The sequence below is a fragment of the Triturus cristatus genome, chromosome 8, assembly GCF_964204655.1.
Source record: "Triturus cristatus chromosome 8, aTriCri1.1, whole genome shotgun sequence".
NCBI classification, from domain to species: Eukaryota; Metazoa; Chordata; class Amphibia; order Caudata; family Salamandridae; genus Triturus; species Triturus cristatus.
Window position 1 is genome coordinate 1475954498 of NC_140591.1, and position 13983 is coordinate 1475968480.

The 13983-nt window shown below is 44.6% G+C and overlaps 1 protein-coding gene across 1 annotated transcript in view; it reads left to right on the plus strand.

The window, feature by feature from the left end:
- Positions 1-13983, plus strand: part of ARHGEF17 (Rho guanine nucleotide exchange factor 17) — a 612786-nt gene that overhangs the window by 538965 nt on the left and 59838 nt on the right. Inside the window, exons 10-13 of the mRNA XM_085623310.1 lie at positions 1395-1513; positions 6568-6781; positions 7788-7861; positions 12432-12625. Coding sequence (XP_085479436.1) covers positions 1395-1513; positions 6568-6781; positions 7788-7861; positions 12432-12625 — 601 coding nt within the window. The remainder of the gene's footprint in view (positions 1-1394; positions 1514-6567; positions 6782-7787; positions 7862-12431; positions 12626-13983) is intronic.

Sequence of the window (13983 nt, forward strand, 5' to 3'; positions counted from 1 at the left end):
AAAAGAGCATGGAGGGCCGATGACAAATGGGCATTGATGATATGGATCAAAAAGCCCATGGGCGTTGCTAAAATCCAAATTGCACATTGTAAATGAGGTTAAACGCCAAACCCCTCAAAGTGAAGTTAAATGTGCATTTTATGATGGGGAACATTGCTAAAACCAAACTAACTAGTTGTGTGTGGTATTAAAATCCTATTTGTGGGAGTTAACTTGGCTAAGACTCCTGTAACCAAGTGTCCAACAGTCAGTCTAAAATCACATTAAGAGAATGTAGCTCAGACTAAAATCCCGACAAAAGACTGTGGGCAGCGTAAAATCCTCAAAATCAGAACAGCGACTAAACTAAACAAAAATATTTGTGATTGACTGTGAATAGGGCTTGTCAGCAACTTTGAGATTGACTAAAATTCCCTTTTTCATTCCCACACCAAGCTCCAACACAACATCTGAAACAGTCTTCACCACCCCTGGAAGAAGGTGCCTGAAGAGTCCAACCTGACTCCCAATGTAGCTAGCTCCGTGCGAAGTAGCGTTGTTTTATTAATGCGGAGTACATGCAGATCAGATAAAAACTGCGAGTAGTGTGTACATTTAGCGTAAATATGGTCTACTGGCAAAAAATATAGTTGACAACAATTCTGGTTGAAACGGTTGTTTTTTGACTGCCTGATTGTGACGTAAGACATGATTGATCATCAAAGTCAAAGAGTGGCTCAGAAAAATATTGCTCCAAGATCTCTTGTGAAGATGTAGAGGTTCGGAAAGCTGACCCAGTCTAAAAACAGAAGAAATTATCTTCAGAGCCGACCCATGCACGTGCACCTTCTGACATGTGGCCCACTTAGTGAATCTCTTATGTTACCCTGAATCCTTCTAGCCCTGTCCACCCATTGTAGCAGTTGTTCAGGTCTGCTGATCCCTCTCTGGGCACAGGAAACCTGCAAGAAACGTGTCCAAGTTTTGGTGTGAGTGGAGTGCAAAGAGCAGGTGCTTCACAGGTGAGTAGGCAGCAACCACTAAAAAGAGGTGGCGTGATATACAGTATTCGGAACAAGTGTTGTTCCTTGAGACTCTGCCCTCCCCATATACCCTTCTGGACCAGAGTAATCTCCGTCTCTAGCAACAGCCTCTGTGCAAAGGGTTGCCTGTGATTGGATAGCTGAACCAGCGACAGTCCTAGGGTTGGAGATTGTCTCTGCGGCTTTGTTTACATTGCCCAGAGAAAGCACTCTCCCAAATGACAGACTGGTAGCATCCCGCCTGCTGTGTACTTCATACTCAGGGAAATTGCAGCATCACAGTGAGGGGATCTGGGCAACCTGTGGATGAGTAGCCTCATACAAAATAATAATTTGCCCCCATCTAAACTAATCTAGTGTTTGATATTCCAGGGGCTTCTCAGGCCACGAACAAAGAGAGCATCCAGAAAGCCATCAGCCGCTTGGATGAAGACCTGAGTACAATGGGCCAAATAAGCAAGCTCTCCGAGACGCTCAGCTTCCCTCATCAGGTAAGGGTCAATGTTGGGGAAACTGGAGGGTAGATTTGGGAGCAGGGGATAAGTTGGGAGGAATGGGAACAATGGAAGAGCAGAATTGGTGGAGGACAATACTGATGAGGGAGCAATCTATCCTATGAAGTAAGCATTGTACAGAAGTGGCACTAAGGGAGGGGGACACTGAGTACGGCCCTCCCAAAGGGAAAGCTCTCTGCATGTAGAGAACGACTACCTAGCATTCTGTTGTCATGCAGATGCACAAATTGCAAAAGTTAAATTTTGAGTAATGTTTCCTGCATTGTACACAGGCGTGCACACTTGTCATGATTAACCCAAGTACATGTGGTACTGATATCCTCTCTTTTTACTGGCCAACATGCTAATCTAACATGCTTTCTGCGGACTACCACTGACCATGTTAACGCCAAGGTCTAGAACTGGTTCTTTGACATTGAGGGGCACACCAAGGATGCCATCTTGTATCACAGTGGGAATACTATCCAGGTCTTGTTTTGTTGACTTGAAAGGGTGGTGGCAGAGTGCTTATTTGTGCGAATGAATAGTCCCGAAGTGATCATTCATTTTTGTTCCCCGGAGAGGAATGTGTCCTGCCTGTCTCACTTGCTCTCAGATAAAGGTTCAGTCTAATGTGGCTCTTAGACTCTTGTTCTGACATTTCATGTGCATTTCTGGAGCATGTGTACATTGTGCATGTAGAGTACACACATGGCAGTTTTGGTATGTTTGCTGCAGCCAATGGGATCCTTGTGGATGGCCCTTCGTTTGACTTGCGATTGAAGATGTGCACAGCATCCCTGGACCGCAGAAGGGTATTGTTTGCATTCCTGTGGATGGAAGATGGATAACCAGGAACAGAAGTAAGGGAGGATGGAGACGGGGCTACCCTTAGAAATATCATACGGGCCTTTAAGCAAAGGTTTGCAATTAGATTTACTTGGGAATAGCAATTTGGTGGATGGTGGAGGAGAGGGTGAGCTAGCAGATTGTGCTATTAAAGTTGGAATGTATTCTACACATGGGCAGCCCATTTGTTTCTTCCTCTTTGCAACTTCAGGAAGGTTGATGACGGTCAGCTGCAGAGTCTTCACGTTTCATCATATTGATGGTTCGGATATTCCTGCATAGAGTCGGCATCTTCACTACCTGTGGTGAGAGAGATCACCCGGCAGAAAGGCTGTGACTGCACTACTTCCAGAAAATGACAGGTGAAAAGAAACTGCCGCAAACCAGCTCCAGGCCCTTAGTGAGTGGATTCACATCACCTGTCTGGAAAATGAGTAGAGGTAGAATCCACACCACTTCACTTTGTTCTTGTTCTAAGTTCATCTTGGACAAGAAAGGGAGTGCTCCGAAGACTGCTTGGAGACCTGTTTTGTGACCATCGTTGGTGTTTGCATGACAGCCAATCTCCCAGAGGTGAGGGGACATCACCTGAAGTCTGTACAACTTTCTGGAGGAGCTGAGGGTCTGACTAGTGCCTACAAGCCTAACTGTATTTTCCAAGAGGGCAGGAGTTTTCCTAGTCGTGCAGGAGCAGAGACTATCAAGGTGCAGAAGTCCACTGGGTTCCCAGTGTGTGGACCGCCCAGACGTAGCAGACTACCACTGGGAGTGATGATGTCATGAGCGGTCACACAGTCCCATCCCCTTGGTGAGCTGTGTAAAGAAGCAGCCAGCAAGACCAACATGGTGCCCCTTTGGTGTCTGTAGGCACGGTGCTGCTGCTGCCCGATGTTTGTAGCCCCACAAGGAGCTGTGTTGCCACTGTAGTGGACACGCTGTCCTCGGTCCAAGGGATGTAACAGCCTAAGATGAGCATCATTCTGCACTCTGCGTGGAGGCCTCAACGGATGAAGATATGCATCTGTCTTTACCCGGCCTGGATGCCACCATTTCCAAAGACAAGAATCCATCTGCCCTCGTCGCCGAGCCTGCAACCGCCGAAGACCTGCACCCCCTTCCTGCTTAAGACGAGCTACCACCAAGCAGGTCTAGCACACTGTTAAACCTCAGTGGCTGAGTGGCTCCGTTTTATTGGAGCCAACGCTGAAGGTGCGAGATCACCAATTACATCACCCTCTGCCTCCTGAACAACACCTCTGTTGAGCACGTAACACCGGCTAGAATTCACAAAGATTGGAAGACTGTGTCTAAATCTGGCAATGGTGAATCTGTTGTTAGAGCGCTAACCTTTACTGGTACCAGTTGTTTAGGCTTAAATAACTATTTAACTGACCTATTTATTCAGTGAGATCACTGCTAGTGCGCTCTATAACTGTAACACCCATTGAAGTATGTAGTATTTGGTTAGGTTCTTTTTAATTAAATAGAAGCAATGGTCTGGGCAATATTTTATTGTGTCTATTGGCTGTGTTGAGTTCTGAGCTGGTCCACCACACTTCCTCCCTGAGACGCCTTTGGCAGCGTGCCCTCGATACCCGGAGAGTCGGGTGCAAAAAGTGTGGCTTGGCCCAGTTAGTGGAACCATACTAGGATGAACTCCAGGACCCCAGTGGCCAATGACCCCAACCACGACGGCTGTGACCCAGTAGGCCGTGTATGCCCTGCTGCCCCTCCATGGAGGGCGGCCGACATCCCCAAATTTACTTTAGTGGCTGAACAATGAATTTGTGTGCATTTGTAATCAATTAGCTTATGACTTCATGCAACTGTGACGGACTCAAGGAAAACCATTATTTTATCCATTTTCACTTTAAAGTAGGCAGGGGTATGTGCAGGTTTCTCCAGTGAGTCTGCTAGACTTTGCACAGGTGTTTTTCAGAGGTGTTTCAAACCATAACCATTGAGAAACAGGGCCAGAGGTTTTGTTTTGTAGCCTTAGAGGAGGTATTGAATGGAAGTCACACAGCCTACTCTCTCTTGATTTCGTTGACTGCTTGGAGGCAGTGGCTGGCCTAAATTCAACTAACTGCGTGAAACAAGTGATCCCGCCACCTGCAGATGTTCTGGCAGGGATAGGATTTCATTGGCTGGTGTTTTTTGGCAGTGGCAGGAATAAGATGTAAAATATTAGTTTCTAGAACATTTAACCATATAAGTTGCTAAAGGCAAATTGCCCAACCTTAACTTCAGATATTGCTTTGGCAAGCCAGGGCACAATGTGATCTAAAAAGGATTCAAACTGAAGACAGCTGTTGGTGCTTAATCTGCCCCCTAGTCATGGAAGATGGTTTAGCTGATGTTTTATGTTTAGTATTTTGTTGTTGTTTGAGGATCTGTCCCACTGTTATAAAACCACAAATAAAAAACCAAATAATCCCCACAGATCCACTTCAGTTTGCCCTTCTCCCTTATTTATGTCGCACCATATTGGCAGTGGCTGGCTCTCCTCTCCTGATGGGGTGAGGCTCGAAGGCCCAGGCCACGTGATTGGCCACTGGATCCGCCAGGTGGCTCAAGAGGGAAAAAAAAAGCTGCATCCTTTTGTCCATTGGACTCATCCGGCACCCAGAATATGCACATCACAATGCAGAAAGGGGCTGGGTGTTCATGGAAGAGGGCATTGAAGGGCACTTGGGACATGCAGCACCAGAATGACCACTTTTGACCTGTCCTTTCAAAAGATGCTAAGCAGCCTGCCTCCTGTGTTCATTGGTTGCCTCTCGTTGTTACCCACTTGTTGCCGCACTGTAATGTCAAGGTCTCCTGCCTCCATTGGAGCATCTTACCAACATGGCAGTGTCCACAAAACACAATGCCACTTTAAAAAAGTTGAAGACCTTCGGATGGATTTTTTTTCAGTGTCAAACCAAATCTATAGTAGGGGGAGTTTGTGAAACAAACACTTAAAACATTAACATGTGCTCTGCACCAACCTGTCTCCTCATCTTGCTCTTTCATCTGAAGCGACGAAACCTTATTTTGTATGTTTAATGCTGATTAAAATGCTAACAAAAAGTACATATTCGTGTGTAGAATTGTCTTCATTAGAAACAGTCAGAAATTACTCACTTGACTTGTTTTCATGAAGTTGGTGGCATTTCCTCTAGCTTGGGCTCCTTTGTGTATTGCTTTTCAAATCTCAAAAGCTCCATTCTATGTTTTACAAAGTGGTGTGACAAAGGCATCATTGGCCTGAATGGAAGCAAACGCTCAAAGTCACAGTTATGTAGAAAAACACAGAAATAGTTTGGCTCCTGTGTGGGCCGTCCTGGCCATGTGACCCGGTGCGCCGTACCTGCTGCACCAACGATGACTGTGCCCACGAAAGACAATATTTCCTGAACTTCTCGAATGACAAAGTGGGAGAAATGAAACACAAGGGAGAGCATGACTGGTAGAAAAAAAGGTCTTTGCAATTGACAAAAAAACTAAGAGATTCCCAGCATACGTCCCAAGTCAGGTCCATAGGGCATACTTGAACGACTGTGCAAGTGGATGTTTGAGAGGTTAATTTTGGAAGGCATTCTGTATTCGGATTGGCTGACAACACAAAGTTAATTCTATCAAAGGGGAAGGTGCTTGATTCCTTGAAACCATGTGATAATCATGTAATCGTTGATGAACGTAGAGTCCTCAGGCTGTGGGCAAACAGCATAGAAACAGTCAACTCCAGATACGCTTTTTGCACTTGTATAACGCGGTCAGTTCCAGCTTTAGATCTTTTTATTGTGATATTCGTATGACCCTCGGAAAACACACAAGGGACAATGATCTCTTACAGCATCGGTCCTGCTTGGTAACATGCTTGGACGTCTGTGTAAGCCTTTAGGTTTGCTGTGAAACCTCTATCCTTGATTCTCAGGCCCTAAACATTGCTTCCCCTTAAGGTTATTGGCTGACTGAATGTAACTTCAGAGAACATATTTCATGCCTGTGCTTTCATGTAATAACCAAATGCCTTCTGATAGTTCTCTGTGCTCGACTATTAAAATGCCATCCTGCTTTTGTGTGTAAAAGTCCTAGAGGAGGACACAGTATCTCGTCTACCTCTCAGTCATTACAACTTGAACCTGTGTTGAATCGCCTTTATTTTCTCGTGCTTCTATTTTTAGAGACCATACCTTTCTCTTTTTTCCCCGCAGAGCCTTGATGATGTCATCAAGGATATGATGGCCGCCGTCCACCGAGAACTGTCGGAGAAACAGTCGCTCTCCTTCTCTTTGTCCTTTCCACCAAACAAGATGGAGATGACCACAACCAAAGCCGATGGGACCGAGTCATTCATTTTTGAGTTTCCCAATCCCGATGCACGGAATCACTTTGAGCAGGTGTTCGAGGACACCAAGAAGAAGCAAGGTGAATAGTCCTCATCAAGGCTGCAAAGTTGTCCCACGGGGGGTGGGGGGCCGTGGCGGTTGGTGGCAAATCATATTGAAGGGGCGCAAAAAATATACACAAAACAAATACACATAATGTACACATTAATATAAATATACATAGAAAAAAATCCCTTGCCTTATACTGCCACTCTGTTCTGCAGCACGTCCTCGTTGTTCTGCATCATGTCCTCTGGGCGAGAAGCCCACAGCCAGCTTTCTCATCCAATGAAGACGCTGTTCTCATACTGTTAAGCCGCATGAGTTAAAACAGCTTGATGGACTGGAGCAGGCTGGCTCCACGCTCCAAAAGTCACTGTAGGCCTGTGCCTGCTCTCCAACCCAGGTGTCCAAGACAGCCAGGTTGGAGAGGTTTGCATTGCGCATGTCTGTTTGGCCGTAGCAAGGTAGCTGACCATCCCAACATGCGCACTTCAAACTTAAGTGGCCACTACTCACTGCTGCCAATCATTAGCAGAAGTGATGCACTGGCCCCACCCTGCCATCACACTCCGTTTAATGGCAGAAAGCGTCAAAACTAAAATGGTAATAAAATCATCTTATTACCATTTTATTTTTTATCCTTTCTGCCCAGCGGTGTGGGAGGGCGTGGCTCTTATCCTCTCCCACGGAGGATTCGCGGCTGGGAGCAGGACCACTTTGATTCACCATTGCACCTTATGACATCTGATATGCATATTCCTGTGTGCATATCAGAGGACATGGGGCTGAATTATCTATATTTTAATATTGTGGCCATTGCGTTTTCAACATCTATGAATGTGTAGCAGGTCCACTCTGAGGCAAGGGAGGCATGCTTAATAATTAAGTTTAGATCTAAATATGATAAAAAAACATAGAAACAGGAATTTGCAGACTCAGACCTTTAGTCGTAGGCGAGTGTTGCTGAAATAGTGACCTTAAAAATGTCGGCCACGAATGAGTCACCGAAAGGCCTGTGTCTCTTCTTTCTTTCTGACTCGCAGCTTCCAACAGGAACCGCCTGGATCCTGAGTTTTTGAAGGCTATCCCCATCATGAAGACCAGGAGTGGCATGCAGGTAGGTTTACATGCCCTAGTCGCTCACTGAGCATAGCTGGCATATGTTTCATTATTAATGTAAAAATATCTGTGGCGCAAAAGATTCATGTTTCACACCCATTTCCCTGAAGTTGTTTGCAAGGAGCGATGGAGAATTCCTAAGTTTTCTTCTCTTTCGACCTTATCTTTTTTCTCCTTGCTTTGTACCAACTTTTACCCACTCACTCCTGACTTGCTTTGTTAATCTTCCCTTTTAGTGTGGTATTTGCTAACACCTACCAAGTCTTAGCAAGGCTGCCGCTTCGCCCTCTCTCTCTCTTCAGTTTTTCTGGTTGTTCAGCTAGTATTATGCTTACATGCCCCCTGGCCATCCAAATGCAATCTGAACTGAGAAAGCACATGTTGACATATATCGCACACTACTCACAGCTTTAATACATGCAGTAAAATATAAAAATACATAGTGTTCTGTGTTTTGCCAGGGACTTCAATCAATCAGTGGGTTTATATAGGGTGGCTGATAACCCAGGATGTATTCAAAAACTTCATATTCGATTATATCCAAACTCATTTGTAAACTTGTCTAGACATACCTCACCATATGGCAGCCAAACTCGCCTTACACCCAAGTACCTGTCTCTTAGAAAGCTCCAGTATTTTCCAAGTTTACATTGAGCATTTTGCTTGCCCTCGTCTGTGTTCTAATTTATTAAGAATTGGACCTGAGAGGAAAACTCACCCCTGTCTATTTGAATCATGCCTATTTCTTCAGATCTGCTACAAGTCTTGCTATCATGTCATCGTTATACATTCCTTTGCATGGTTTCCCTCCATCATACTCCCTGGTAGCCATGTTCATGCATCGCTTGCGCATTATTTGCAGAGACCGTGTCCTACATTTCTTTCCAAGTTCTTCTACATAGTTTTGTGTTGTCATCATGCATTTTCAGGATTATGCTTTAGCTGACAAATTTGGGCTTGACTGGGTCCATAAAGAAACCATAGGACCTCTACACATGACATATTTAGACACAGAGCATTGTGCTTGGCTTTTTCTCCAGCCATTATTGACACACATAGACTGGATGGCCATGTTGTCCTGTTTTACATTTTCCGCTATTGTTTTAGACACAGGTGATTTGTTTTGAGACCAGCCCGGCAGACCTTGTACCATGGCGCTACCTCTAGCCTAGGTGGTTTGAGGTTTTGCTGCTTTTTCACATGAAGAGCATAATCTGGGCTCATATATGCAGGGCCATTGCAGTTAAGCCGCAATAGAGGCCCTAATTATGCGTCACAGATGACTAAATTATGCCCCAAGAGAAGAAAAACTATGCAACGTAAAGTGGGTGTGTCGTGTGGCAGTATTATTTCACTTTTTTTTGTCATTATAATACACATTAATATTGTCTAAGAAAAGGTTTTGCTTTATTAGTTTAACATCCGGATGCACCAATCAATAGCTGAAGGGAAACCAATTAACCTTTGTAAGCAGTCTGCCGCTATGCGGCTACGACGTGGTGATATTTTGGTGCCTCCAAGCTAAAAGCAGTTTTTTTTGTTGATTTATGCAGCAGATTATGCAGCAAACTATGCAGCAGAAGGTGAATTATGCGGCAAGCATGGTAAATCCATAAATAGCCAGCAACACCACTGAAGCTGAATTGCATAATTCTAGTGACCCTGCCTTGTATTTTTTTACAGAGTTTTATATAGCGCGAACTTGACCCGAATCTGGCATTACATGAGGACACATTCATTTTTGTTAGGCACGGGGAGATTTAGTGATTTGCCCAGAATCACAGGATGTTCAGCGTCATTGCCGAGACTCGAGCCCCGTTCCCCAGATTCGAGGTTGACCGCCCTAGCCGTTAGGCCAACTCCTCTCCCCTTATATGTACGTATATGAAGGTAATTCATGGTTGGGAGCAACAGAACACTGTGCAGAATCTTTTACTTGAAGACCGGAGATGCATAGGTTCTTATGATAATAAATAATGCCCTTTGTGGAGATGTGTCTTCAGCTTCTTTCTGAATTGCAGGAGGCTAAGTGCAGGTTTGATGTCCATGTTAAAGGCTCGCAAAGATTCTCTCCCCATAGCTTGGGAGGTCCCAGCGAGGACTCTGTCACTCAGGCCCCATATATTTACAATAAAATAAAAGTAGGTCAATTACCTTGGTAACGTTCCCAGTTATCTTTCCCATTTCTTGAATCCATCAAAGCTCTTTTTGGAGTTTGTTACATGAAACTAAGATTAATTATCTGCTACTAGCAACCACTGTGAAACAAGGTCGCCACAAGCATCCTTTGAGGTCTTAGAAGTCAAAGTAGATTGATCAAACCATCCCTCCCTTTCCAAGTACTGGGATGTGAAATTGGTGTATGTATGAGTACTGCGATAACCTATCTGTGGAGTACCCCTCTCTCATTGTGCATCTATTTAACTTTGGCCATTTGCCATTTCTACTCTTCATTTGATGCAGAGGGGGCACACAGGACTGTTCCTGCATAGAACAGTTATTATTCCTACAGACAAGGGACCACCTGGGTTATACAGTCAACCACTTTGCTGCTCCCTACACTTTCTATGGATCCATTCAAAGTTTTGTTTCACCATTTTACTTTGTAGGTGTCTCGTCCAAACACAACATTTCTTTTGCATAACTGGCTCAGAAAACCTTCAGAAAAGGCCCTTTGAAAAATCTGGGTATATTCTAGAGAATTAATCTCTGTATGATCCCAAAATGAACGTTTACAGAGCTCACATTTTAACATGAGGTCAGAGAGAGACTTATGCTCCACTGGGAAGAGCCAATGCCCGCTCTATGTATATTGTAAAGAACTGGAAACAATAGGTCGTTAAACACCTGCACTGTCAATCCAGACCAAAAAGCTGGAAACAATAAAGGAAGTCATGCTGCAGTACCTTCTCTCCTGTCAGACAGTTAGCTCTGATTTCCTGAAGCCATATCAAAGCAAATGCTCACGTATCAGGGAAGCTCTGAAGAGTCCAGAAAAAACTATTTTGCCCAGCCCGACCAACTGGACTGCCACTTGCAGCTGATGGGCGAAGTCTCCAGGAAACCCAAGAGCCCAGAGTCTGGGCTAATCAGGGATAACTGGTCCACTGTACAGGTCTCAATCAATTTCCTCCGAGCCTGGATTACAGCACTGTTTTACTCCATGCAGCCACTTAGAATCAACAGACGAGTACGTGGTGTGGCCATGATGGTTGCTTGTGAAGCCTTGCAGTGTGCTGGGCTCAGTTGTCTCAGGAGTGCCACATTGGCAGAAGCTGCCAAAAATCCGAAGAAGGTCAGTGAATATAGTTAAAAAGTGATAAGTAGCCCCCATTTCTGATACGGACAAATATAATATTACATTAGGTGCACACAAGCAACCGTCCATGTGCAGCAAATACGTGAGACATCACAGTCCACTGCTCTTCCCTCCAATCCCCAGGAACTACTACTGTCTTCATGATCAATGTCAGGTGCTATGTGCCAGACATCAACTGATAATCTGCTACTTGTAATTGAATTTATGTAGCATTTACTACCCCTGATGAGGCGTCTAAGCGCTTTTTGGTGAATTGCATGCTACTCCGGAACCCAAAATGGATTATTGTTGGATTTGAACAGGAAATATAAATTGTTAATTCGAACAGTGTACATGTGAGTCTGTTAGTTGGATTTAATAGGATAAAAGCTGGTTAGAGGAGGGAAGAGTCTAGAAAGTATTATTGGGAGATCATAGAGGTACAATTATGTTTGGGAAGAGTCATAGCGGAGGTAGAGGATTTATTGAGTGAGGTATAGGAGGTGATTCTTCTGTCTGGGTGTGACAGGGCAAGAGTGTATGAAAACAGGGCTGCTCAGCATGATGCATACAGCTGTTGCCCTGTGATCTTCCTGTTCTTCTTGTATGGTGTTTGGGTCCAATACCTCCTTTCTGACATCTTGAAGCATGATTTTTTGAGTATAGGCTGCTACGTGACCCATGTCTGTGCCACCGCTCAGAAAACCAGTTTCCACCCAAGTAATTGGGAAAAGCCTGCTTTGACAGGGGCAAATAAACCACATTCCACATGGGGTATGCTTGTACTAATGTTTGGAAGGACTGAAACCTACCTACACAGTGTACAGCATCCATTGCAGAGTGGGAAAATGTCACATTAAAATTAATTCCACATAAATAACTACGGATCTCTTCATGGCGGGTGATGGAAAAGCACTCCATGAAGCATGATCACATGTCGTTACGAGAAACACGTCAACAAGCCTACAGTTTCGCATGAAACAGTCCTAAAGCAGTGAATGCAAAATGTGAGTGGTTGCTTCCCTGTATGATGGCCTGCCTCCTGGCTCTCATTCACATGACATTGCAAGCATTCAATTTCACATGATCAAACAACTGTTAAGTACATTTAAAGCAGGCTTGAAGAGCACTCCAAGGAATGTTCCTCAACATCTGTATGCTTTGGGGGAAGGACGAGTGTCTGTAAATTTTGTGAATGCTCCAATAAAATGTTGCACATCTTGAGAACAAAGATCTGCTCCCTGATGTCTTCTGTGCTTGCCCCCTGCAGTTCTCGTGTGCATCGCCCAGTCACAGCAGTGTGGAGAATGCCCATGAGGTCTGGGTGTGCAACAGCGATGGCTACGTGGGACAAGTGTGTCTTCTCAGCATCAAGAACGAACCCACTGTCGAAGCATGCATCGCGGTCTGCTCTGCCCGGATCCTCTGCATCGCCTCCGTGCCAGGCCTGAAGAAGAACAGCAGGTAATGGCCAGCCTGCATGTGCTGAGGTAGAGGTCTCTTCCGTAATGTGATGCACATTGGATACTGAAATAGCCCAACTTTTCTGGATGACATCTGTGTGCGATTAATTATTTTATGACACCTATTTATGCACAGGCCACTTGGCTATAAATTTATTATTAATATTTATCAAACATGGAAGCAGTAATTCAAGGCATACAATGTATTTAATTTGAGTGATAACCAGTGAATTTCTTTTTGACTTCATTATTGTAAGTTAAACTTCTGAATAATTAAATTGCCCACAATTATCACAACTGTACACCGATTCCCCAAGCAAATCTGGTTTCCATATAATTATAGCAAGTACATTATCATTGTCCCTTCTACTAGCTATCTACCCGCCCCATATATATAGCCTTATACCACCACAAGACAATAGAACCTGCAGCATATATGACGAGTAGGCTGAACGTGTCATCACTCAGTCAGCCAACATCTCCAGCACATGCCCACGAAGACCCACTGTCAGAAGCCCAAACCTCATTTTTTGGCATAATATCTACCCCTATGCATCACTCCTAAAATTTTGGACCTCAAGACTGACTGTGGGAAATCCGCAGAGCTCGATGTTGAGAGACCTACTGAATCTCAGTAGATCTTCTGCCCTCTGAAACGAAACAAGCGAGTAATCCAGACTCCAGAGAAAGGTACACAGCACTGCCCATGTTCTTTCTCAGGGCGTTGCAATTTAACCTACAGCGAGACCGATAGTGAAATATATTTTGCAATGTAGTTGATTAGAATTCTCTCCTGCTACTCTGAAGACGGTGAGGCGACATTCCAAACTACTCTGTGCATTGCACTGAAGATCTTGAAGCATAGTGGAACTGTTGTTTGGCTGCTTGTGCTGGTTTCACATTGTCTTTGTTTTACACCCATGGTAAGGCATGCTCTCCTATTTAGTGTTTGTAGCAGTTTGTAACCACGCTTTCGAGGCGGCCCTTACACATGGTCTTCCCAAATGTGAACTGGGATAAGCTTGTGGCTAGTCTGAGTAAGAGATGTATTAGTGTGTAATAAATTATTTGCATATCTTACCCAGTTGTATGATTTGGCTAGTGTCTTAATGGGCTAAGGGCAAGACAGCTTCCTTCCTCTTTGAAAAGATTTGTTACCATGCTGTGCTCCTGGAAGACCTAGGTTTTGACGCTGGCTGCGCTCCAGCAGAGCGGTTGTACTTTTTTGCTCTGCTGACATCAACGAATGGTGTGTCGCTGGCTTGGAGACGGTTTCCATGCACAACAGCATTAGTTGGTGAACAGAAGAGCATAGAAGGAAAGCAGAACTAGTAGCATCTTCCCCCACTGCCTCTGTCT